The 27964-nt window shown below is 37.8% G+C and overlaps 1 protein-coding gene and 1 long non-coding RNA gene across 4 annotated transcripts; both read left to right on the top strand.

Moving 5' to 3' along the window:
- The first annotated feature begins 6033 nt into the window (after window positions 1-6033).
- LOC123877589 lies at window positions 6034-6926 on the top strand. The gene is made up of 2 exons (XR_006798621.1): window positions 6034-6623; window positions 6672-6926. It is a non-coding gene; the product is annotated as an uncharacterized LOC123877589 (long non-coding RNA).
- A 2609-nt stretch (window positions 6927-9535) lies between these two features.
- Window positions 9536-12146, top strand: LOC123877557 (glycine-rich cell wall structural protein-like). Of its 3 annotated transcripts, none has more exons than XM_045924373.1 (2): window positions 9536-10888; window positions 10931-12146. In XM_045924373.1, the coding sequence occupies exons 1-2, from the start codon at window positions 10060-10062 to the stop codon at window positions 11050-11052; spliced, it is 951 nt and encodes a 316-aa protein (XP_045780329.1). In that variant the 5' UTR covers window positions 9536-10059; the 3' UTR covers window positions 11053-12146. The 3 variants fall into 3 exon arrangements, with proteins under 3 accessions (XP_045780329.1, XP_045780330.1, XP_045780331.1); XM_045924374.1 differs by having other exon boundaries at window positions 9536-10526; window positions 10674-12146; XM_045924375.1 differs by having other exon boundaries at window positions 9536-10521; window positions 10669-12146.
- The last annotated feature ends 15818 nt before the right edge of the window (window positions 12147-27964 follow it).

Genomic DNA, 27964 nt, shown 5'->3' on the forward strand with positions numbered 1-27964 from the left:
GCTGTCGTGGAAGATTCTCGATGCTTCTACGCCGGCCGGCATGTAGGCTGTTTGTGACTCATCGTCACACTCCCCTCCTCCGTTTGAAGATTTTTTCTGCAAGGAAAAAATCACTGGATTAACTGGAAAAACTTACTGATTTTTCTTCTTCTTCTCTGTGGTCTTTTATTTTTTTTCTGTATGTTCGCCTAGGTCAGGTCATTGATATACTATTTGTTGAGACATGCCGTCCCTGCTTTTTAAGCGTTTTCTCTCGGTTCCCTCTTTATGTAGTTAACCCCTTTTTCCTCATCCTATTTATGTGATGGGTTTGCACCGTTATACCCTTTTGTTCGGATTCCAATTTGTATCTAAATTTTCGGTCTTCTTCTCTTTTTCAGCGCGATATTGTTACATATACACCTCTTTTCCTTGTCGATTTGGGTTTTACTCCTTTTTGCTTTACTCGGGGATTAGCTACACTCTTCTCTTAATGTGCGTTTTCCATCTTGAACTTGGTTTCTTTTTCTTATTTAGATATCGGGCGATGTCGTATCTATAGTTAATGGATATCATTGTCCTGGCTCGGTGTCGCGATCCGGTTGTTATCGTAGGTAGGTATTTTTGTTCACTCCGATTGTCTAGTAATGAAATGTTTTTATGTCTTTTATGTGTGCGGTGCACACTTTGCCACCTTTTACCGCTTGTAGTAGGTATATTACTGGCGATTTTTGTTCGATTATTTTATGTGGGCCGGAGTACTTAGGGGCTAGTTTTGCACAAAACTGTTTGTTTGCGTTTGATAGCGTGTATTCCCTTTTGAGTACGAGTTCATTTCTTTTGGTTTCCAGTTTCGTCTTGATTTATCATAATACTTTTTCTGTTGTGCTGATGCTAAATTTTGATTATTTCGTACTATCTCATAAATTTCTTCGAGTTTTTGGTTTTCTCTGAGCGCCGGGGTGGGAAATTGGTTGCTGTCCCGGAAATTTCGTAGTTCTCTGCCAAATAGTAGGAACGCCGGGGTGTATTTAGTCGTTTCGTGTACCGATGTGTTCAACGCCAAGTTGAACTCGCCTAGATACTCGTCCCATTTTTTATGGCTTTTTTCTATATATGCGGATATCATAGTTTCTAGTGTTCTATTTACTCGTTCGGTTGGATTGCACTGTGGGGTGTACGGTGCGGTAAATTTCTGTTCTATTTTATACTTTGTTAATGTGTCCTTAAAGACTTTACTGGTGAATATTCTCGCGTTGTCGCTGAGAAGTGTTTTAATTCCGCCATATCTATTTAATATGCATTCTTTGAGTGCACTTGCGACCGTGTTGGCGGTTGCCGTTCGTAAGGGTTTTATTTCCGACCATTTGGTGAACTTGTCGTGAAATACGATTATCCACTGGTATCCCTTTGACGAACGAGGTAGTGGGCCTATGAGGTCCGTTGTTACTACCTCCCATGGTTGTTCGGCGTTTTTTATATGCATGAGTCCTGGTTTTTTTTCTTGTGACGGCTTGTGTTTTTGACAGACTTCGCATTTATTCACGTATTTTGCGACGTCTCTGAATATGCCTGGCCAATAATAGCGTTGAGCTATCTTGTTGAACGTTTTTGACGTTCCCAAATGGCCTGCGTCCGGTTCGTCGTGGTTTTGTTTGATAATATTTTCTTTTTCCGAGGTTCTCACGCATAGTTTCCACTCTGTAGTGGGGTCGAGTTTTCCTCCATATTTCGGATTAATCACTTTTTTATACAGTTTTCCGTCTTTTATACAATAATCGGAGTCCGAGTCCGGATTTTTGCTGGTTATCTCCAATTTCTTTGTGTACCACTCTTTTTCTTCCGTTGTTGTGGTATATACGGGATTTCTCGACAGTTCGTCTGCAATTACGTTTTGTTTGATTAGTTCCTTATGTTTTAATTTTATACTGTGTTCCACCCATGTATTTCCTTTCGGACTTTTATCAGACTTTTCGAACTCTTCGTTGAGAAAGGTTTGCAGCTGTTTTTCTTGTTCGGCTGTTAAGGTATTTGTACTACTGGATTCTTTTTCTGGTTTTTCTGTGCTGATTTGTTCACATGTTGTTTCTTTCCACCCTATGGATAGCCCTATTCTTGTTAGCAAATCCATTCCCATGATCATTACTGTAGTTGCTGGTAAATATATGACTTGGTGTGTTAATTTCTTCCCATTTGCTTCTATGTTAATATTGATTACTTTATTTGTTTTTATCCGAGATCCGTCGGCTAATTTTATCGTGTTTTGCTTTTCTGTAATTCCTTTAATATTCTCCTGAATTTGATCCATGATCTCTTTGTTTATATAGGTGGTTGTTGACCCTGTGTCTACCAATGCTCTGAACCTTTTCCCGTATATCTTGACTTCTATAAACACTCTGTTATCTCCCTTATTCTGGGCGTCTGCCGTGTATGCTTGTGGTTTCCTTCTGTAGTTGGTCTCGCCTGTTTTCTTACAGCAGTCCCGTGTCAGTTTCCCCATCAACCCGCATCTGCTACAGAAAATTACTTGTTGGTTTTTGCATTCCCGCGTTGTGTGGTTTCTCTTGCCGCACTTCCAACAACAAGATTGTGGATCATAATTTGCGTGTATTTGTTTTCTTTCTGTCTTGTGGTCTTCGGGTTTTAGGGTTCCGGTGGGTTTTTCTATGGGATTTGGCGTGTTTTCTTTCCGTAGGTACATTGGTTTTCTTGTTGTTTCTCTGAATCGGTCTGTATTTATTTTTTCATAGTCGCCTGCTAGCTGTATTAGTTCTGCAGTTGTACTAAAATCTTTTCTTTTTATATAGTATTGATAGTTTGGTTTCATATTATCGTAGATTCTTTCTAACTGTTGTTCTGGGGTTAATTTCCCAAATCTTCTCAATAAAGTTTGCATGTCGGTTAGATACTGTATGAAATTTTCTCGGAATTGTTGCCTCCTGTTTATAATCGTTTCTAGAAGATTTTTCTCATAGTTTCTTGGATAGTAGAATAATTTAAAGTTATCCGTAAAGTCTTCCCAAGTTTTCCATCCTTGGTTATTATTTCTATACCATAATGAGGCTTTTCCCGTTAGACATCTCGGAATAACATGTATTATTTTGTTTTTGTTGACGCCTAATGTTTCGGCTAGTTCTTCTATTCGCTCTAGGAATTCTACGGCGTCGCCTGTTGTATCGAACTGTATCTTCCATCGAGAAATGGCCTTGTCGAATTCCTTCGTTTCGTTTTCGTTCGACATTGTATTGTTTTGTATTATTTTGTCTTCCTCTTTGATTATTTGGGCTAGTTGTTTGCGCAATTCATCGACCGTACTTGTGGCCGCGATTCGTGTATTTCTCTTTTCTAATTCGGCGCTTAGTTCTTGTTTATTCAGTGTATAAATCCAAGCCGTGGGCATTGCCGTGTTCGGTTGATTTATTTAGGTTTTGTTTCCGCGGATGATTAGTTTATTTAACGGATTGTCGCGTTTACGATTCCTAGTTCAAAACGAATTGATGTAGGATTGCGACTAATATCGGATCGATGTCGGAACGAACGTGTCGTATCGGTGTCGGATCGGAATCGGATCGCCGCGTCTAATGTTCCTTCTTTAGATAGGCGATAAAATTTATTTCGGTAGGTACGGTAAAATTGTTTACGGTGGATACGGATGTCTTTTAAGTTCGGTTCTTATGCGTTCCCCTCTCGTTTATTTCATACGGTTAATTATTGGTTATTTTCTGTGTTTTCTAGTGTGCTAGTTATTTTATATTCCGACGATGAGATGTTTCTCCTTTGGCTTGGTGGCTAAGGATTAACATCTATTTCGCGTTGGTTTTTTTTTTGTGTGGTTTTTCTATGTGGTGTGGTGCTTTTGTACGCGGATCGGATATTCACTCTCACAGTTCGAGCAGCGATGGAGATCACACCGACATGTGAGGGTTTATATCCGTTTTATTTCAAGATCTTCGATTTTGTACTTGTGTAAGCTACACACGGGTCAGATATTCACTCTCACAATTCGAGCAGCGATGGAGATCACACCGACATGTGAGGGTTTGTATCTGTTTTATTTCGTAAAATATGCGGGTGTAACAAATTTGTCAAGTTCCCTATGCTTCGGTACGGATTTTTATACTTTACGGACGCGGCGCGAGTTTCTTTACGCGGCGCGGGTTTTATACGGACGGATAAATGGGTTTTTTCGTTGGGCGCCAATGTAACGTAGCAAGGAGGCTGGGGTGTGCAACGTCCTTACTACGTACATAAAGGATAGGGAACCCTGCCTGACTTGTCAGCTAAGAAAAACAATGATCACACACAAACCGTTATCTATTTATTTACGTCTAAATCTTATATCTACTGTACATGGAGTTTTACTGACCGCCGTTATTACCAACACAAGATACTTCTACCCTTCGCGGAGGGTTTCACAACGACGCGGGCAATTCGGGTCGGACTATAGACGGGGTTGCACGGGCGACCTATGTCGGTACGTAACGAGGATCGCTTTATGGACGGAGACCGGAGGAGGGGTGAACGCGCGGGCGGGACGTGCGGTATTGTTGTGCCACCAAGCAGAGGTCCTGGTTGCTTTCAACGCTACCTGTGTCGCTGGACTCCTTCCCCCAGATCGAGCAGCGATGTTAAAGATCACACCGACCTATGCGGGGCGAAGAAGCCGAGCGACTCTCTCGATCTGGCGGCTGCTGCCGTATTTATACACTGGGGAATGGGCGGAGCCTAACCGGTGGCGTGATCAACGCGCGGCAGTCGCGGAGCTTGCTGATTGGCCGGTCGGGTTGCTGAGTCGATCACGCGTTGCTGTCGTGGAAGATTCTCGATGCTTCTACGCCGGCCGGCATGTAGGCTGTTTGTGACTCATCGTCACAATGTGATTTTTTAAGACCGCGTAACTTTGAAACCGAATATTTTAACGGAAATCTGGAAAACAACAGGCATAGATATTAGTTCCCAGAACGTTTCTACAAAATCCCATTGAGTATGTATGATTGGTTAGCATTCCAATGAGAGACGAACTACGTTTGTATGGAGCGAGTGACGGAGAGACCCCTCTTAAGTCTAAGCTAAGTCAAAGTAAGCTCTACAAATCTAGGCCTTAGGATCAATTTACACTGACACACAGTCGAAGCAAAACGAAGAAGTTTACTTATGCGTATAATTGACCTCTAGTAACTTGAATGCGGGCGGTTTTCTTCGGGATCCTTTTTTCTGGTTAAAAATTGTGCATTAACTTAGGGAGATAGAGGTCAATATGCTATGTAGGTACAATCTTGGATTAGCGCTTCGATTCGCGTCGACACAATGGGAACCGACCTTGAGCCTTAAACCCAAGGCTACTAAAAATGTGCATATAGTGATTAGGTATGGCCGTCTTTTCAAGTTTGCAATACCCAATATAATATTTATTCAATATTTTCCTTGTACAACGCATATTATTTACTACATAAGTAGGTAACAACAACAACAGCGATTACTAAACTGTTTTGAGTACCTATAGTCATTGAGTTACCTGGTGATATCAATATCGACTGACTGACTATTAGGTACGCATATTATCTTGGCCGTAGCCAGGAATTAGTTGGGGGGGGGGGGGGGGAGGGCGGCGAGGGCGGCTATTTAATTTGTTTAATACCAGTATAGATAAAAATAAACGAGTTGGGCCATAACCAATTTTTATGTTTTAAAGCACATCACTCTGCTTTTCCCATGTTCTTACCCCGGAAAAACAAAGAGTTCCCAGAGGTATTACAAAAACGAAAATCCATGTGGCTGAAGTTACGGGTTTCAACTACTTAATATAGTTAGGCACAAGAAAAGCGCGAGCGAAACGAGCGCGTAATTTTTGATATAGTATTTACAAAAAAGCTTGGTACCTAAATTCGAGAACTAGTCTGTTATGCATTTTAAAAACCATTCCTCTTTGCCTGGGATTTCAAAGGGAGGGGGGGGGGGGGTCATCATCCCCCCCTCCCACGGCTAGGATCATGCATATTATTGTAATAATGTCCTAACTGTACCTACCCATGACTCTGTTCGGTGAATAAGGGTTTCCCCGCAGACTAGGTAGATACGTAGGTCCTTTCGTATTAATAATATCAAAGTAGGAATGGAATTTTTTGTCAGTAGTCTTGGCATCGCGAATCGTGACTGATGTGGTCACTGCTCCTAAATACCTGTAAACCGCCACTCTGTGCTTTGTCTATTGAATAAGATTGTGCCTTACTACTTATATAAGCAAAAATTATGTACGTACGTACCTATACCTACCTTGTTAAGAGTAGATAACCGCGAGTAGAATAAAATAGTTGACAATTTAATATTAAATTGGTTCGTAATAATGTCGAGTGTGGTGACGTCACAACCAAGGCGCGGAGCAAAGATTAATTCGACAGAATCTTCACCCGAAACTCAACATGAAACCGATGATGGATGTTGCTTTGGATTGTGCTGTAATTGCTGCGATGATGAAAAACAAAAGAGCAGACCTCGAAGGAGAATTAATAACTATACCAGTGACACTTTGTTTAGTAATGATTCCAACACGGCCAATTTCGTAAATGATAATCACCATACAAACATAATATATGGTGGCCCTGGGCATAGCACACATGATCATGGTGGAACTACTGATCACTCGGGTGGTGGAGATTTTTCTGGTGGTGATTGTGGTGGTGGAGATAACTCAGGTGGTGGTGATTGTGGAGGTGGAGATACCTCAGGTGGTGGTGATTGTGGAGGTGGAGACTCCGGCGGCGGTGCTTGTAGTACAGATTAAGGAGTTATAAAAGTGTGGACTGATTAGTTGTGATCAACAAAAGTGGAAATGGATATAAAGATGCTATAAACTAGAAGCAGGAGTGAACCAAATCATGGGAAAATAGAATGTGCCACGATGTAAATAATCATAACATTTCCAAATTAAAGAAAGTAATTGGACCGAACGACAGTGTTTTTTTTGCACCCCAAAAAACAACAGGAAATCGATTAAAACCCCACCAGTTGCATTATTGACGTACCCTCTCCTGGCACGGGCTGTACGCTTAGTTAGAGGGAAAAGTATCAGTCATGATTAGCATTACTAATATTCTTTAAAAAAAAAAATATCCGTACCATTCGTACAATCAACTCATTAATACCTATACCTACGACCTAAGGTACGAGTAGGTAGACATTACTGACTGAACTTATTTCGCCTGCGATTCTTTTATTCTTTGGTACATTCAAAAAATTATAATGCTTCGAGTATTACACGTCTATGAATGCTTCTTTCCCGACTTCCTCAAAGTCTCAAACGGTCTTGAACCTTGATCTTCGAACAGAATTATTGAGATATATCAGATACTGATGTGCGTTTTATGCATTTGCAACCCATGGGTTTATAAGATTTCGTAAACAAATTTATCATTTCATACATTCATAACGAAATCATGGTATTTCCAGTCTCAATTTAATAAACTCGTTTTTGGTTTTTAGGGTTCCATACCCAAAGGGTAAAAACGGAGTCTTATTAATGTTACTGTGCTTTCTGTCTGCCTATCTTTCAGTCAACATGTCACGGAGGTCTCGACTCGACTGTCTGTCTGTCTGTCTGTCCGCATGTCACAAGACTAGCTCGTAGATGAAATTGAGTTACAAACCTGGAATTTTGAAATTATAGAAAACCGAATATTAAATTAGAAATTCAATTAAATTGTTTTTCAGCTGGTTCCCATAGGCACCTACCTACTTACATGAAAAAGGAGCGGAAAAAAACACTTTTTTCTTGTAATATAGAAGCAGGTGTTATTTTGCGGAAGTCCATGATATACAAGGAACCAAAGCTTAATTTGCTATAATCCGCCAACCAACGACTTTTTTTCTTACCCTAGTATGTCGGGTATCATTGTCAAGGGCTCAGTAGGTATACCTAGCTAAGGTGGTGTAATTTTTTAGACCATTTTTGTGACGGGGTTCTATTTCAAAAACTAAAATATTCACTAATATGAAACAGTATGTACCTATTTAAGTATGTACTATATACCTACCTACTGTAATTAATCAACAATATCTAGCTTGGAAATGAAATGTTTTATACATCATATCAGCACGGTGGACCGACGATACAAAGCGACTGGCGGGAAGTGGCTGGATGAGGAAGGCTGAGGACCGGGTGTGGTGGCGCTCTTTAAGGAAGGCCTATGTCCAACAGTGGACGTCCACAGGCAGATGATGATACACCCAAAAAATGAAAATAAATTATCATTAATGTACGAAACCCTTACCTAAAGAGCGAGGCTCGACCCGCACTTGGCTGGTTTTTACGTTTTTCCCGTTGCTCGACTCAACCTACGCACCGTTAAAAATACTTGTTTATTAGACCAACTGTTACAACTAAACACACCGTCTATCGGAATACATCCTCAAAAGTTATTTAAAATAATTCGAATTTGTATCTGCTGTAAATAAACAAACGTAGACTCAGGTAGGTATCTCAACTTTAAACAATGTCTGATGTAATATCTACACAACCACTTGCAAAGGAAAAAAAAGAAAATGATGAATCATTTTCCTCGGCAAATATTAACAATGAAGAGGATGGTAATGAAGAAGCAACCACATTGCAGCCTCAACCAACCCCAACCCAACCCCAACCCCAAGCAGCAACGCGAAGAAGACAAAAAGAATGTTGCTCTGGTTGTTCTATCAGTGATTGCTGCAATTGTTCTTGCTCTGGTTGTAGCGATTTTTGCGAGCAAACGAAGTACGTGTGCGTATTTCCTGTTATACAATGGTGCGTTGGAATGCTTGAGTGTTGTGGTGCATGTTGTTTATTGTTTTCCAGTGTTTGTCCAAACTGATCAATAGACATCGGAATATCCATATATATATATGTATATATCCGATATCTATCCCAAACTGATAAATAGAAATCGGAATATCCATATATTCCGATAACTATCCCAAAGTGATCAATATACATCGGAATATCCACCGATAACTATCCCAAACTGGTCAATAGATATCGGAATAGGTATCCAATATCCATATATTCCGATATTTGTCAAAAAATATCCATATATCGGAATATATGGATATTCCGATATCTATTGACCAGTATGGGATCACTATCAAAATGTCAAAATATGCACAAAAAGTGATCGAAATATGCTCACACAAAATACTATTTATTATTAGAATTTACGCTTATTTTCACCATGTATCTATAAGTACTTAAATAAAATTGGAGTGTCTATCTGGAATTTCTAACTAACTACCACATATTAAGCTCATATGGTTATTTGAACGATACCATAACTGAATCACACATTTTTCAAATTTTGTTTGTCTGTCTGTCCAGCAGGGATTTTGATGGGACTTTCACAAACAAGTAGAGGATTAACCAGGGACGGGCTATTACGTATAGGCTACTTTTGTCCTGGAAAATCAAAAATTCCACGGGATTTTTAAAAATCTAAATCCACGCGGGCGATGCTGCGGGCATCATCTATAGAAAATAATCATGGAGGTAATAGTCATTGATGTTGGAAGATCACTACTACTGTGGATACTATCATGATGGTAGTTAGTTATATTTTTATGATTTTTGGCATTTTCAAGAGTCGAGTTTGGGAGATTTTATGCCAGTGTCGGGCAGATTCGCCGTTTTTGAGATGGTCACACTGACTACACCTACCTACTCTTTGGCTAAATTGCTGAATTGAAGTCGGAGAAGACATACCTACCTACCGACCTACCTAGTACATACATATACCTAGATTACCTACTAATCTATGGCACAGCAGTAATTACATACTCTTTGGGTGAAGGTGCCAGTTTCCAGCACTTCCAGTGTATTTTTTACTTTCAGCACCGACTGTGTAAAATCTAAATGCAAATAATTTAAAAGTATAGAATTGTTTTGAAACTATTTTTATTAAACAATTTATGTGAGAGAGCTGTCGCCAAGCTTCTTACTTTCCATTGTAAATTATTTATTACAAAAATATCTAGAAGGTACATACTTGTTTCCAAAATAAAAGTGAGTGTATTTTATATTATTATCTCTACAAAACTAACGCAAAACCACGCAAAACTATGTCAAACGTAGTGACGTCACAGCCAAGACAAGAGGCAAAGATTAATTCAAAAGAACTGCCATCGTCCGAAATAAATTGTGAGAGGTGTCGCAAAGATGACGACCAGTGTTGCTTCGTTTACTTCTACTCGTTATACTGTAATCAATGGCGCTGTTCTGGCTGCTGTGATGAGGAAAAACAAAAGCGACGGAGTCCACAAAGACGTGGAGTGAATCATTTTACTAGTGATCGGAGACCTCAAAGGCGTGTAGTGAATTATTATGGCAATGATAATCATATTATGTTTAACGATGATGACATTACAAGAGGCTTCTTATACGATGACAATGGCTTTATACATACATACAGCGACCATAGGCAAAACGACAATCACGAATATGGTGAACCTATTGACAATAATTATGTGGGTCATTCTGAAGGCGGAGATCACTTGCGTGATATTGGCAGTCAAGGTCATGTTGGGAGCGGACATCGCTCTGTGGGCCTTTCTGAAGGCGAAGGTCACAGAGGTGTTCGTTTATGTTATTCAAGGGACGAAGGTCATTCTGGAGAACCAGTTGAACTTGGAGGTCGCTCGAACGATAATGATGGCGATGGAGATCGTTCGGGGAGTGCACGTCCCTCGGGTACTAGTGGAGGTAACTCTTGGGAACATTCTAAAAGCGGGGGATACTTAGGTGTTAGTAGTGGGGGTGAAGGACACTGTGTCAGCGGAGGTCATGCGGTGGGTGGAGATGATTCTGATATGCATAGTTGGGACAGAGATGACCCTGGTTGTAAAAGTGAGGGCAATAATGCAGGAGGTGACGCTACTGGTGACTGTGGAGGTGGTGATACTGGGGGCGATGGTGGAGGAGGCGACACTGGAGGTGGTGATACTTGGGGTGATTGTGGAGGAGGTGATACTGGGGGTGACTGTGGAGGAGGTGATACTGGGGGTGATTGTGGAGGAGGTGACACTGGGGGTGATTGTGGGGGCGGTGGAGATTAATAGCGATATATTATTTGCTAGCGGATTTGCCCCAGATTCGCAAAAGGAGGCTTATCTATTGTATAGATAAAATGTGAATGTTTTATGTAACATCATCTGCATAGATTTGAAAATATCTTGTTGGAACACTTTCATTTTCCGGAGCTCTTTCTCTAATATATTTTACAGTGGTACTAATTGCCTACAATAAGTAAGTACCTACATTTTCTTTGCAAAAAAGAATTTTAAGTGATAGTTGACAGATAGAGGTCATTGACTTCCTTATTCTTACTTTGGACGCATTTTAAAATGTATCCATTTATTATGTATAGTGGCGAGTGTCGCCTATTTAGGCTGTCTGATACATCTACGAATTTTTTAATCTTTGTAACTGGCGCCGAAACAATGGTGAATTGACATTTGACACTGACAGAAGCACGACAGAAGCTTTTTTTTTTAACAGGACGAATTTCACGTCAGTTAAATTTTGTTTTGTTTTTTTTTTTAAGTTCACATTTCAAATTCAATTTTCATTTGTTACTTTAAGGTACATACATTACATTATTTAAGTATTTACAATTTAGTTTAATAAGGTTTCCTAGTATGGTGTTTGAGTTACATTATCATACACGTTCTTAATTTAAATCATGATTCATGAGAACCTCATTGCAATTTTGCATCGTGACTCGTGTGCCAAGTAATTATTATACCAAACCAGTTCTTCAAAAGCGTGCACTTATCCTGTTTGCTCATAGCCATAATTGAATTCCCACTCGAATTCTAATAATACTCAGAAACAGCTATACAGTGCTCTCCGGTTGTGGGTGTTATAAGACAATTATTGTGTGTTACTTATTTTGAACCATTGAACTTTAAAAATAAAGACGTGTATACTACAAAATATATTGCAATTTAAGGAATACCTATTATAAAAAAGTTGAAAAAATAAAAGTAATGTCAGATCCAATCACTACCCAACCTCAGCCTGCAACCAACATTAATGAGAATCCAAACAGTGATCCAACAGATACCTTTTTAAATGTAAGTCAAAACCCCGAAGTTTTGCAGCCACTTGAAAATGAGGTAATACCTGATGAGGAAGAGAGAAAAAAGAAGAAGAATGAAGATGGATGTTGTGATTTTTGCGCTAATTGCAGTGATAATGGTGATGACTTTAATATACTAGATCTTTGTGCATGTCTGGCATGGTGTAGTAACACTGTTACCGAGTGTGTACAGTGTTGTTGTATAGGGTGCTGTCAGTGTCTTGGGGACTTTGTTACGGAGTGTGGATCGTGTGATTGCGATTGTGGCGACTGTGATTGCAATTGTGGAGACTGTGATTGTGGTGACTGTGATTGCGATTGTGACTGTTCAGATTAAAAGAATGTAGGTATAGATCCTTTCAAGGAATAGTTCCTATGGCGTTATGTTGGCTCCCCTGTCTGTCAAGTCACTGGCACCATATTGGCAGGAGAAGACCATAGAAGAGGCAGATTTTTTTTATTTTCATTTGACTTTCATGAATGAATGAAATGAAAATAAACAAAATCTGCGTCTTCTCGTGCCAATGACTTAGACAGACAGGGGAGCCAACATAACACCATAGGAACTATTCTTTGAGACAATCTTTAGGTACAGAGTGCTTATCATAAATCATCTATCAGAATAAAATTCTGACTGCTCCATGAATCTATGGATAGAGCACTCCTAAAATCTACTTGAAGCAAATACTTATTCATAACTATCCCACTTGTACTAACAAATTAGAGTGAGAGGTTGGACCCCCAGTAGTGTAGACCACTCGCTCACTCAACCATTGAAGTGGGATAGAGACAAGTAGATTTTATGAATGCTCTATCCATAGGTGTACATAGATTCATGGACATACAAATTCACTTTGTATAGTAAATAGACTGCAGATATGCCGTCCAAATTTTTTAATCTTGCCAGAATTTCAAAATTCTTCCAGATTGGACACATTATGTTTCTAATTTTCGTAGAGTGGAACAGAAAGTTTTCTGATATATGTACAACTGGCCTATAATTCATTTCAGAAGATCTACCACTGCATGGCAACACTTTTTTTTAAACTAATTTATAAATTATAATTACTAGACTAGATGATGCCTGCGACTTCGTCTGGGTGGATTTAGGTTTTTAAAAATTCTGTGATAACTCAAATAAGAGTTGCCTATGTCAATTTCCAGGATGCAGGATGAAAATCGGTTAAACTGTTGGTGGTAGCAGATAGACAGACAGACACACTTTCGTATTTATATTATATAGTAGGTATATGGATAGTATTTTCGCTGCTGGAAATCAAACCCTCATGGCTCACCGTGATAATAATTTTGGAGAATCTGAGTAGATACTTTATATCTTGGGAAAATAAAATAGGTCTTCCATGATAAAGATGCAGGCAACACTAATTTTAGGTTAGTACTTATTAAGTACTTAATATAAAAACAAATTGTGCCATTGTTATCCTTAGTAAAAAAAAAAGCATTTAATATATAATTATACTATGTTTACTATTACTTTATACCTATAACTATATATGTATAAAAAACACAAATTTTATCTTTTATACATAACAGATAATAATTAGGTAAGTAAGTAATATTATGTATTCTCACTATTATTAAAAAAATACTACTTTAAGAGTTGGTATGCTAAATCTATAGATACACAATGACACTAGACACTAAAGTTGATATCTATAGAGTGCTCTTTGACTTTGCTTAGACTTTAAGTTTCAGTAAAAACGAGACAGATTTATGCTGCATATCGCTGTCTCGTTTTAACAGTGTCTTAAGTCTTGTGTCTATATAGTATCTTTTATTTAGAGTTTGTATTGTACTTATTTCTATAACGAATTGTAATGAAAGCTATACAGTTGTTATTAAATGTATGTTAGGTATAAATAGCTAGGTACATATAATATAATAATATAAAGTTATTTAAGTAAAGTTGCTTACAAACTACGGAAATATAATATAATATATAAAGTAGGGTGAGCGATATTTATGTATTACTAGAAGATGCCCGCGGCTTCGCCCGCGCGGATTTCGGTTTTTTAAAATCCCGTAGCGACTCTTTGATTTTCCGGGATAAAAAGTAGCCTATGTGCTAATCCAGGATAATATCTATCTCCATTCCAAACAGTCAAATCCATTCAGTAGTTATTGCGTGAAAGAGTAACAAACATACACACACACACACATACACATACAAACTTTCTCCTTTATAATATTAGTGTGATATTATATTCCGTAGTTTGAAATCAACTTCATACAGCTTTAAGTAAAACTCAAGCTGACCGACATATGTTTAGTGAACCGACTTAAAACGCGTCCAAACTAAGAAAGGGAAATCTTATCCTGTTAGTTTTAGTGTGGCATCAAAGCTAGTATATCAAGGGTATGGGTATACATTTCTGCAAATTCCTATAAGTAAGTTTTATAATTTGATTTTAGCAATATACCCGTGATATTATGATTCAAAATATTATTGGCGTCACTCAGAAAAGCAGGTATTATTTAAATATTTTTATCGAATTATTGGAATGTCCTCTCCAAAACCAACACAAAAAAACACAAGTTTAATGTGTAAGGTTATCCGAGAGTTTTAATCTAAACAAACTAATGCCAAAATAAATAATTTAATTAGAGCGTGATTGCTATCACAACATCTAATTATTCAGTTCACAATCCAAATACCGAAAATATGCGATATCGCTCCGAATCTCAGAAGGAGACTGAACTAAAACTTTCAAAACACCCGTATTTATGCAAGTTCAATCTTGTTGGCCTCCTAGCAACAGATTGTATGTCATCGAATGAGCCAAATATCGATTTTATCAAACTACCTGCATTAGACAAATTAATAATTTTATATTATTTTTGACAACTCAAATCAATTTTTAAAAATAACCTTACAATATTAACACGTTTTTATTAATTCTAAATAGATTTTGTCTTATAAAATTCATTTGAAAGTCCCATATCAAAATATATTGAACCAAAATTAGCTAAGATGTCACAACATGGCAGAAAAGATTTCCCTTTATTATGGCAACAATGTACATTGCTACTAATATTTTGATAAAGTAATATTTACAATTTTTTCTTTGAGACTTTTTGTCAAAGATTGTTTATAAAAATTGTTTTGTTTGTTTATAATAATAAATTTGCCACTTTTTACAAGTTTTTGACCCCTGACCCAAAAAGAGGGGTGTTATAAGTTTGACGTGTGCATCTGTCTGTGGCAAAATTTAAAAAAAACCCCTGACACAAAAACCTCTATAAGAAAACTAGAAAAGAGCTGATAACTTTCAAACGGCTGAACCGATTTTCTTCGATTATAGCTAAGAACACTCGATCAAGCTACCTTTCAAACAAAAAAAGCTAAATTAAAATCGGTTCACTCGTTTAGGAGCTACGATGCCACAGACAGACACACACATCAAACTTATAACACCCCTCTTTTTGGGTCGGGGGTTAAAAAGAAAAAACCGCCGGTTTTATGCCTAATAAAAAAGTATACTTACAGTTATTTGAGTTTTATTTAAATAGTACGGTCTATACCTACCGTACCGTACCGTACGTACGTACAATTTTACTAACCCTAAGGTTAGTAAAAGTTCAAAATCAAATGTTTTCCGCCCGCCTAGTGGAAGAATGGGAGAAGTCTATCAGTTTTTAGGTTTCCGTTCCTCAAAAGGAAAAAAGGAACCCTTATAGGATCACTTTGTTGTCTGTCTGTCAAGAAAACCTATAGGGTACCTACTTCCCGTTGACCTAGAATTGACAGCTAGGTAGGTTTTATAGCGCAAATAAAGGAAAAAATCCGAAAACCGTGAATTTGTTTTTAAATCACACAAAAAAAATACGAAACAAAATATTTAATTTACTAAATCACAAATAGGGCGCAGACCGTTATTACCTTGCAGAGTTCTACATAAAGGTGTGAGGTATATCTTTTACAATGGTACGGAACCCCTTGTGTGCGAGTTCGACTTGCACTTGACCCTTGACCGGTTTATTTGAAGAATTGAAGTCAAAAATCTCATCGAATGTTAAGTGATTATTGAATGATTACCGCCGACCGTGAACATTTGCAGCAGCACTAGAGCAAATGCATTGCCTGCTTTTTAGAAGTCTAGGAATCTTTTTAGGGACTTGTAAGGTCGTAAGTCAATGATCATAGGTTCATATAAGATTGTGAGAATGCATCGGAAGTCGTTATCGATAAAGGGAAGCCGTTCGGACGCTTGTAGCTGGAGCTGTAGCAGTAGCTATTCCAGTTCCATAAGGTCTGTGAGTGCGAGCGAGAGGTCTGATAAAAATGATTTATGATTCGGTTCGCATCTTCGCACTTTCATGGCTCAATATCTAGGACCTAGGTACTCATGTGGCTCAACTGTAATAGCTTAGAATAACCACCTGATGTAATAGGTAGGTTTTTATGATATCCATATTTTATTAAATCATATCTATATGATTATTTTATAGATCCATAAGGAAATCACAGAATTAAATAGGCTGTGGTATTTCCAATCTTATAATTTGACAAACCTGTTTTTGGTTTTTCGATTTTCCTGTTGCTCTACTAGACATACTCAACGCACCTTGGTACCTATTACAACATAAGACACCATCAACCGGGATACATTCTTAAAAGCAATTAAAATAATTTAAAGTATAAGTAATTTAAAATATAAGTAGGTGCTTACTGTAAACAATAGTGTACCTATCAACTTTAAACAATGTCAGATGTAATAATTAAACAACCATTCAGTTGTTCAATGGATTCCTTAAACATTACCAGTGAAGAAGCAAGTACGCTGCAGCCTAAAGAAAACCCCCAAGTAGAAAAGCGAAGGGAAAAACAATGTTGCTCTTGTTCTTGTATCAGAGATTTTTGCTCGTGTATGTGCCCCGTTCTTCAATGGTGCATTGAAATGATCGAGTGTTGTGGCGTATGTTGTGAAGTGTGTTCCAGTAGGTATATGTCCAAAGTAGCAATAATGACTTGTAACCATCGATGTATATGGATAGGCCCTTCGAAGATAAAAAACGCGCTCAAAAAGTCAATAGAATTTGCAAAAGTCTATTGACTTTGTCAATGACTTTGCAAAAGTCTTGACTTTGTCAATGACTTTGCAAAAGTCTATTGACTTTGTCAATGACGAAGACGTAAGATTCAAGCGTATTTTTGCGGACGGAATTGTATGGGAAAGGCTAATCCATATACATCGATGCTTGTAACTATTGAATTGCACTGAAAGTAACCACTTAAACTTTGTCTCACACGGAAAATGAAAATGTGTTTATCTATACCTACCTAATTGCAATAATAGATATATATATGCTAGTCAAATTCTTACTTTACTAAGATATTACATTTCATTGGTTTGCTGTTACATGAACACGAAAACTGCGAATTCGTGATTACATCACAAAAAATTAAAGATTTGTGTTCCCGAGAAAATAATTAGATTGATAAATCATATCGATATGGAGCTGTCGGTCAATAACTTGCGATTGAGATTTTTTGAACGATGGTGCGGAACCCTTCGTGTGCTAGTCCGACTCGCACTTGACCGGGTTTTTAAACAAAATTAGTACAATCTAACTACCTACCTAGTTGGTGTATTTTTAAAACTCATTTATTCAGTGAACTAGCTGACGCCCGCGACTTCGTCCGCGTGGATTTAGGTTTTTGAAATCCCGTGGGAACTCTTTGATTTTCCAGGATAAAAAGTAGCCTATGTAATATAGAAAATAATTTCATATTTGTGCCTTTTGGAGTGGAGACTATGGGTTCGTGGGGCGAGGATGCCAGATCCTTTTTTAAGGACCTGTCATCCCGTCTTGTGGAGTCCACGGGTGACCGGAAATCTGGCAGTTACCTGGGTCAGCATATTAGTCTGGCCATTCAACGAGGTAACGCAGCCAGCGTTCTGGGCACCCTGCATCGTTACAGTGATTTGGATGATATTTTTGTTTTATAATTCTTATATTTAAGTATTTTTAACATTTGTGAAAATCTGTATTATTACTTTCTGAATAAAAAATAATGCCTATGTGCTAATCCAGGATATTATCTATCTCCATTCCGAATTTCAGCCAAATCCGTCCAGTGGTTTTTGCGTGAAGGAGTAACAAACACACACACACACACACACATACAAACTTTCTCCTTTATAATATTAGTGTGACTAGCCGATGCCCGCGACTTCGTCCGCGTGGATTTAGGTTTTTCGGAATCCCGTGGGAACTCTTTGATTTTCCGGGACAAAAAGTAGCCTATGTGCTAATCCAGGATATTATCTATCTCCATTCTAAATTTCAGCCACATCCGTCCAGTAGTTTTTGCGTGAAGGAGTAACAAACATACACACATACACACACATACAAACTTTCGCCTTTATAATAATACTAGAAGATGCCCGCGGCTTCACCCGCGTGGTTTTAGGTTTTTCGAAATCCCGTGGGAACTCTTTGATTTTCCGGGATAAAAAGTAGCCTATGTGCTAATCCAGGGTATTATCTATCTCCATTCCGAATTTCAGCCAAATCCATTCAGTAGTTATTGCGTGAAAGAGTAACAAACATACACACACACACACACACACACACACATACAAACTTTCGCCTTTATAATATTAGTGTGATTATAGTGTGATTATTATGTACCTACTTAGTTAGCTCTATTATTTCCTCAAAGGTCTAATTGCATTTTATTAGAATGCATTTGGCAGCAACAGTACCTACCTACCTACCATGCAGTCAGTTCTATTAATAACACTATGCCAACAGAGTAGCTGTAGGTACATAGGACAGAGTACATTGACTATCGGACGGCACAGACTGCAGTTTCATAATAAATAGGTACGCAGAACTCGGAAGTGAAGTCTGGCGCATGCTGGGCTGCACATGATGCGAGCCAAGTGTTTAAATGGAATTAATAATCTAAAACCTCTAAATGTTTTGCATTTAATTATGGAACAAGTAAATAACGTGAAGGTAAAGTCGCCAAGCTTCTTTCTTCTAATTTTTAAATAATTATTTGGTGTGTGAAAGTGGACTTTAATTAAGACCTACCTAAAGCTAAGGCTGCACGCTCCGTCTTATCTGAGAGTGCTGGCAGCCTACCAGCACAAGCCTGAAGCCAGTTTGAAGAGCGTGCGTGAGGACGGCAAGATGGTATCCCGCGCAGTTCCAAAAGCTGCTAAAGAGTGAACTGCGCAGTTCTCGGCCTTGCCTGAACAGCTTTAACTGCGCATGCAAGACGCGACGGAGCGTACGTACTAGGGATTGCAATCCAGCGGCATTTTCAATCCAGCTGGATTTTTGCTGGATTGAAGCAAATCCAGCTGGATCCAGCGCGGATCCAGCACTTATTGATTTTTCAAAGAAATGCAACATTTTTTTTGTTTTAACCGTATAAACTTTAAAAACTATCTACTTATATTTGTTTGTAGTTATAATATGAGGTTCTTATCTATGAAAAAAAGCGTTTTTTATGGCAAAAAAACTTTTTTTTAATGAAATTAAGTATGTATTTAATCAATCGAAGTATGTACCATTCATTATTTATTCACTATTGCCTTTGTGAAAAAATTGTGGAAGCGAGAATTAATAAAATCTTTGGAGGCAATAGAACCTTTGAACTGAATCGAAATTGAATTTTTTTCCTTGCCAGAAATGGCCAAAGTTCCGAAAAAGTGTTTGATGGAGCAAGGTTCGGGGAGTATGGAAGGTGTTGTCGTGATATATGAGGCGTTATCCTGAAGCAGCAATGGACTAGAGCAATTATTGACCAGGCTCAGTTGTTTAACGGCTAGCTTTTCTATCGAGGTTTGCAATTATTGACAATAGATATCTGTTGAAATCGTCTGGCTAGATCATGGAAAGCTGTAGTGTATGATGTCAGTACTGGTCCACCAAACACTCAAAAATAGCTTTTTCTGAGTCAACTTTCGCTTGGGACAGGATTTGGCCGGGTTCTGCTGGGTTCAACCACTGTGATGAGCGTTTCTGATTGACGTACTTGCAGATCCATTTTACGTTATAAGTAACAATACGATGCAAAATTCCCCCATTATTGTGACGATTGAGTACTGTAACGCAGCACCCAAAGCGTGTTTGTTGGTTTGCTGTGCTTCACTCAATTCATGCAGTACCCAATTCTCGAGCTTTTGCACTTTACCAATTTGTTATTAGTGAATTAAAATCGTTTTATCACTCACAAGTGCTAGCGCTAACGTTAGTGTACCACTAACTCTGGCGTGGTTTGCGATGGATCCGCTTCCACAATCATCTTTTAATACTTCACTGTCAACTAGGATCCCCAAGGGGTTTGTTCTGCAGGTCAAAATAATTTCCAGAACGAAAACATTGAACCCAAAAACGTACCTTGCTTTCTTTTTACAGTAACTTCCCTTATACACATCACTAATCTGAAATAAATAGCTATTCATAGGTACTTGTTTTACTAACTTTGTAGGGTTCTCAGTTTCCCAGTATCACTAATTTTCGAAATAAAATTGCGTAGCCTATCCCAATTCCCACACATAAAATCTTAATGGAAGCTGAAGTTATAATATAATTTCAGACTTGAGAGTCCAATCATTTTTTTTACAGTTCTTTTTTGTTTTTCTGAAAGGCATTCTATGGTCTTTGCGCGAAAAAAAAGTTAGTTACTTGATTTTAGCTGAGTGCGGATCCGCACCGCTGGATCCAGCGTCAGATGCTGGATCCAGCAAGCCCTAAAAACGTGCTGGATCCAGCTGGATTGCTGGATTGCGGATCCAGCATTGCAATCCCTAGTACGTACATAAGTATAGCTAAATAACTTTCATTGATAAACAAAATAATGTCAAACGTGGTGACGTCCCAGCCAAGGCAAGAGGCAAATATTAACTCAAGAGAACTGCCATCGTCCGAAACAAATTGTAACAGGTGTTGCGAAGACATCGGCCAATGTTGCTTGTTTTATTTCAATGCATTATACTGTAATAAATGCCACTGTTCGGGCTGTTGTGATGAGGAAAAACAAAAGACACCGATACCTCAAAAGCGTAAAATGAATCTTAGTGATCGGAGACCTCAAAGGCATGAAGTGAATTATTATAGTGGTTATGATATCATAAGAATCTCCCTACACGGTGACAGCGACCATAGGCAAAGCTATGTTCCCGAATATGCTGGAACTGCTGACAATATCTTGGGTTATTATGAAGGCGGAGATAATTTTTGCGATCGAGGTAATTTTGGGAGCGGTCAGTGTAGCGAACTGTTTGAACTCGGAAATCGCTCGTCTGATAATAATAGACACTATGTCAGCAGAGGTCATACGAGGGGTGGAGGAGACTTATGTGCGGATTGCTGGGGCAGCAATAGATCTGGTGGTGGATCAGACAGTGGGGGTAGTAATGGAGGAGGAGATAGTGGGGGTGACTATGGAGGAGGCGACGCTGGGGGTGATTATGGAGGCGGCGGAGATGATTAGCGATATCTTTATATGCTAGCGGACTTGCCCCATGTGCAGCGTCGCAAGTGTAGATTTACCTATTATACTTTATTGTACAATTATTATTATTATTTATTCCTTATCTTACAAATTTTTTCCTTATGTCTAATCACATCACACTTAATATTATAAAGGCGAAAGTTTGTATGTGTGTGTGTGTGTGTGTGTGTGTGTGTATGTTTATTACTCCTTCACGCAAAAACTGCTGGACGGATTTGGCTGAAATTTGGAATGGAGATAGATAATATCCTGGATTAGCACATAGGCTACTTTTTATCCCGGAAAATCAAAGAGTTCCCACGGGGTTTCGAAAAACCTAAATCCACGCGGGCGAAGTCGCGGGCATCGGCTAGTCTAATATATATTATAAAATGCAATGTTAGTACGTAATGACAGGGTTTTCTCTATCACCACCAACTCCAATCAACTTCCCGTTGGGGTGGTAAATACCCCTTGGTCTCCAGATATGCGAGTAAGGGAGTTTGGTGGCGTTGGGTGGCAATGGGTGGTTTTGAGTGGCAAAAATGTGAAAAATATATTCCTGTCCTTTTCTAACCCACATGGGTTAGAAAAGGACAGAAAAAAAGGAAACCCGCAGACTTCTGGAAAGATCTCGAAATTTCTGGAATGATCTAGAAAGTTCCAAAATGTGTAAAACTGCTATTATCGATCTGGAATGTTTGAAAGTCCAAAAAAATTCTGAAATGATCTAGAAAAGTTCCAAAATGTGTAAAACTGTTATTATCGATCCTGAACGTTTTAAACAGTACAAAAATTTGTCGAATGATCTAGAAAATTCCAAAATGTGTAAATCTATTATTTTCGGTTTGAAACAATCTAGAAAGTTCTGATTTTTTTTGGAATGATCTAAAAAATTCTAAAGTGTAAACTAATATAATCGATTTAGAACGTTCGAGGAAGTTATAAAAATTCTGGAATGCTCTAGAAAGTTCTACAATCAGTGCAAACTATTATAATAGGCTTAGAATGTTTAAAAAATGACAATAAATTTGTGGAATGTTCTAGAAAGTTCTATGAATTTCTATAATGATCTAGAAAGTTCTAAAACATGTAAAACTGTTATTATCGATTTAGAATGTTTGAGAAAGTTGTATAAAATTCTGGAATGATCTAGAAAGTTCCAAAATATGTAAAACTGTTACTATCGTTCTTGAACGTTCTAGAAAGTTCTTAAAAGATTTAGAATGCTCGAGAAATGCCTGGAAATTTCTGGATTGGTCTAGAAAGTTTCAAAATGAGTGCAAACTATTATAAACGATTTAGCATAATCGGGAAATGTCTCAAAATTTCTAGGATGATCTAGAAAGTTCCTAAATGTGTCAAATTATTACTAAAGATCTGGAATGTTCTAGAAAGTTCTAATAATTTCTGGAATGATCTAGAAAGTTCCGAAATGTGTAAAACTGTTATTATCGATCTGGAACGGTCTAGAATGTTCTAAAAATTTCTGGAATGACCTAGAAAGTTCCGAAATGTATGCAAACTATTATAAACGATTTAGAATATTCGAGAAATGTCTCAAAATTTCTAGGATGATCTAGAAAGTTCCTAAATGTGTCAAATTATTATTAAAGATCTGGAATGTTCTAAAAATTTCTATAATAACCTATAAGTGGATAGACCTTCTTAATAAAACTTTGACAACTAAAATTACTATATTTGTAAAATCGTACACATAAGCCGTGGACTTTAACTATGTTATTTTACGATAAATTATAACTTTGACTTGCACCCGTGCGAAGCCGGGGCGGGCCGCTAGTTATGTACTTATATACTAACACTATCATATACTACCATTAATAAGGTTAAGAAACTAAATTGTACCAATTCTACAATATAAATACGAATTTATGAATTTTTAAACTTAACATTTAAACCTACCATTTTGAAAAGTTTCGTAGGTAGATATCGGACAGTGAATAACTGAATATAGGTAGATAGATGATTTTCATTTTCATATAAATTATAGTCGCCGGCAAACTGAAGAGGTGTAGTGGGAGAGTGTTGGCGAATCCGGGAAGCGAAAGTCGACGTATCAACCAATCGTGTTCACCCACGCCGACTGATCAACCAATCGCAAGCATCCGCCATTCGATAGCCAATCGCGTCAGTGCTCAAGTTGTTTGCTTGGGACTATACCACTCTATCTTACTCATTAGGTGAACCGCGATTGTTAAAATGAAGAATAAATAAGACAAAAATTATTCTCATAATTGAAATTTTATTTTCATAGACACATCTACATAATAAAATGACTAGACATCAATACATTCATAGTAAATACTTAACAATTTATATTTTTTAACTAAGTCACTAGTAATAAAACTGTTAGAGGTCAACCCTGGCAAGTCACTTGCGCTGTATGTATTAAGTATAAACAATCAAGTTAAGGTAATTGCTATTTGACAAATCGCAAAAATGCTGTACTTTGAAGTAAATTGTTTATTTTTCTAAAGCATTAACAGCTATTAAATACATGCAATTAAAAACTTCAGTTTGTGAAGATTATAAGGGCCTCTTTTTATTTAGTATACATTATCCCAATAAAAAAAAAAAACCAAGTTGAAAACATTGCTGTTCGCAACTTGTTCTGTAAAAGTTTTCTTTAACATCTTGATACTTTGAAGCCAACCTCCAGAAAATGATATGTTTAGGTTTTGCAATCAATTTTAACTGTTAGTTTTATACTAAATGTTTTTCGTTTCTTAAATAATCTAAAACTAACCAAAAAACTTCCTGTGCTATTTATTTTCTTGCAGGCGCTCTATGGAATTCAGTGTCCACTGGACTGTCATGGCGGAAGGACTGTGCGCGTCATTTCGTCGCAAAATATTATTTAAAATGAATTTAAGCTTATTATTTTTGAATGAAAGTTGTGTTTATAATCGTTGAAAAATAAAATAGGGATTTTTTCATTTCTAAATGAAGCCTGCTTATATACTAAATTTTATTCTAAAGTTACGGTTTTACCAGGTAAATACTCGGAGGTTGTCATAGATTATGATGACAGATAGTAAGTGTTCTAAATAGGTATTATACCTATGTTAGGAGATAGCGCGCCTCGTTCCGGGTGCCGTGTTCCGAAATGGATTTCGTAGTAGTGCAAGTTTGGTGCAAGCCCCACATGACGGAGGGGTATGCGTCAGGCATTTCCTGTGTACAAAAAAAATACCTATATTTCGGATCCATATTTCATCACTGACAATATGCACTATTCAAAGACTGTTCTTCAAGCATTGAGGAATTTTGGACAGAGACATCTCGAAGGTTCCCGAAGGCTGCCTGAGTTAGATTTGTCGGCTAGCTAGCTTTTTTCGAAATTGGACTTACTTAGCTGGATTGTGTGTTAGAGCTTTCTTATGAGATATTATATGTACATAATATAACCATGGGTCTCATAAGAAAGCTCAGATTCATGCTGCGGGCAATGGGGAGAGCCTAAAGGTTGGAACGCCATTTCGGCGGCCGTGTTTCCTGCCATATATACCTTAGATACCTGCAAGCCAAGAGTGAATAGGCATCTTCTAGGTAAGCGTGCTCCAACTTGGACCTCATCATTGCTTTCTTTAAAGCATGATTGTCGTCAAGCGCAAGCGCAAAGATTCAGGCGGCGCAAACCCGTAGCATGTGGAAGACCCTATTAAAGACCTATGTTCACTGTGGACGTCTGTCGGTTGATGTTGATGATTATGTCTTTAGTGCAAGTAGTTCAGTAGTTTCAGAGTTTATCGATAACAAACAAACAAACCTTTCCTCTTCATAATATATGTACTTAGTAGCGCAAACTTGGAAAAAATCTCGTGGACACTCTTTGATTTTCCGAGATAAATGTCATTTTACCTGGCAGCCCTAATCAATTTTATCACTGATAATAATAACTAATTCATTATATGTTTCCGGTAATTATTAGTCTTAATAACTTCGTCCATAATTGCACAGATAAAACCTTCGGTTTCCCCAAAGAGGTCCCCAAACTGTAGCCAGGATACAGAGGCTATGGAATCTACATCCGGCCTAGTTAAGGCCTTGTAGAATCTTCCATGCAACTCCTTACTCCTCCATACAGCTATGCGATCCGAAGTGCTAAGCACTATGGGCTTACGCCAGTTATTTTTGCCTAAGGAAAGCGGAGTAAGACCTTTATCAACTGCAACTACATCCCTATGTATTCCCACATTTACTTTGAGAAAATAATCTTATTTTATTTTATTTCTCTTTTGTTTCTGTTATTTATTGATTTTGTTGTTGATGTTATTTTATTTTTTGTTGTTTCTGTTATTTTTTCTGTGTTTCTGTTATTTTTTCTGTTGTTTCTGTTATTTTTTCTGTGTTTCTGTTATTTTTTCTGTTGTTTCTGTTATTTTTTCTGTGTTTCTGTTATTTTTTCTGTTGTTTTTGTTATTTTATTATGTGTTGTTTAAAAATAGGATAAAATGGGAAAAATAAATAAATGAGAGTGTAAAAAACTAATTCATAACCGTTAAAACTAAGAGTCAAAATCTCGTTTTTCTAGTCGAGTTCCGTAGGCTCTTTGAACCCACCGCATTATTATCCCAAGAAAACCTACCATTAGATGTAGGAATAATGGAAAGAGGTCACAACCCTCAGCAATAAAGAATACGATGCGGAGAGAGATGTCACTCTCAAGGTCTTTAAATGTATCCATGCAAAAAACCACGTCGACTGGTTGCTCCGTTGCAGCGTGATTGAATATTAAACCAACAAACACACTTTCGCATTTGAAATATGGCCAGTGATTATAAGAAACAGTTTAAATCTCTCTCTGCTCTCCGAGAGACGTTAGGCAAAGTGAACACGAATTATGACACTTCTGTGTTCTTATACAAGCTTAGGTCTCTCAATTTTGTCAATTAATGTCAAATTTCTTTCTCAGATCAAAACCTAGTAAGTGGTTTAAATTCAAGAGAAGTTTAGGCCGTAGTCTTCAACAAGAAACTCGGCGGTTGCTCTTTTCAAAGATTTGATATACAATATTAAATTGCTTAAAACGCACATAACTGAAAAGTTAGTAGTGCGTGATTCCAGGATCGAACCCCCGACCTTCGATTAGGAGGCGGACGTTCTAACCACTAGGCTATGACAGTTTTTAAATTAAAGGGGTTTAAATATTTTAGTGTGAAGACTGGCCTACACATTTATTCATTAGATGTGCATCACTTTCTTTTTTAGGGTTCCGTACCTCAAAATGAAAAACGGAGCTCTTAAAGGATCACTTTGTTGTCTGTCCATTTGTCCGTCCGTCCGTCAAGAAAACCTATACAGTACTTCCCGTTGATCTAGAATCACGAAATTTGTTCTCGGATTTATTCCTTTACTTGGGCTATGAGAGTTGAGACCTATCTACCTGCCCATAATTCTAGGTTAACGGGAAATACCCTATCGGTTTTCTTGACAGACACGACAGACGGACAGACGGACAGACGGACAGAAAGACAGACAACAAAGTGATCCTATAAGGGTCCCGTGTTTCCTTTTGAGATATGGAACCTTAAAAACATTATGTAAGTATGCAAAGTATTTCCCTTGCAAGCCATATTTAACAGTTGACATGTAGAGGTCATTGACTTTTCCTATCTTACTTTTAAGTTTTAATGCATCATTAAGTATTTACTGTTTTGACATGGTATTTAGATAATGGGTGATATTTATTTTATTTAATCTAATTCCTTTGAAAAACTTAGTAAGGCGCATTAATCTATAAAAAACCTAGCCAGTTCATAGACTTACTATGTTTTAAAATGGTCAAAGCGACTTACTAGCTTTTAATTTTACTTTAATGTGGGTGTCCTTACAATACAACGGGACATACTATGAAAGTTAGGCTTATGACATAAAACGATTTTCGGAAAAATGACATTTACTTTGTTTTGATATGGGGCGGTCGATATAATTAGGTACTAGGGTAAAGGCTCAAGTAAATGAACAGATTGGACGTTTTTACATGTATTAAGAGCTGGAATAAAAACCGGCTGATATACCTTTTTTAAATATTTTCTTACAAATTCTTACACTTTTTTCAATTTCAATTTCAAAACCGTGTTCCGTTCAAACCGTTCAAAAGTGCGTGTGCGTGCGTCCATGTGTGTGTGTGAGTGTGTGTGAGTATATACTTGTCTGTATGTTTGTACGAGTGTTTGTTAGTGTGGTATTGCGTTGTATAACCACATGAGTAGCGAACAGAGTCAAAGCTTCATACAAGCGCGCTACGATAGGTACACTACTACAAGCTTGAGGCGCGTGTGTGCGTGAGCACAGGCGCTACGTCGCGTACGGAGAGAAATCGGTTTATACCGGCTCGGCCTGTGCTCAAGCTCAGGGGCTGCAGTACACGTCGCGCGTCGTGTTTTCA

The sequence above is a fragment of the Maniola jurtina genome, chromosome 24 (assembly GCF_905333055.1).
Source record: "Maniola jurtina chromosome 24, ilManJurt1.1, whole genome shotgun sequence".
Lineage (NCBI taxonomy): Eukaryota > Metazoa > Arthropoda > Insecta > Lepidoptera > Nymphalidae > Maniola > Maniola jurtina.

Bases quoted from the DNA above. Each gene is read 5' to 3' on its own strand.
- LOC123877557 (XM_045924373.1), top strand. From the start codon at position 10,060: ATGTCAAACGTAGTGACGTCACAGCCAAGACAAGAGGCAAAGATTAAT. The intron at 10,889-10,930 runs GTGGTGATACTG...GCGACACTGGAG, and splicing joins CGCTACTGGTGACTGTGGAG to GTGGTGATACTTGGGGTGAT.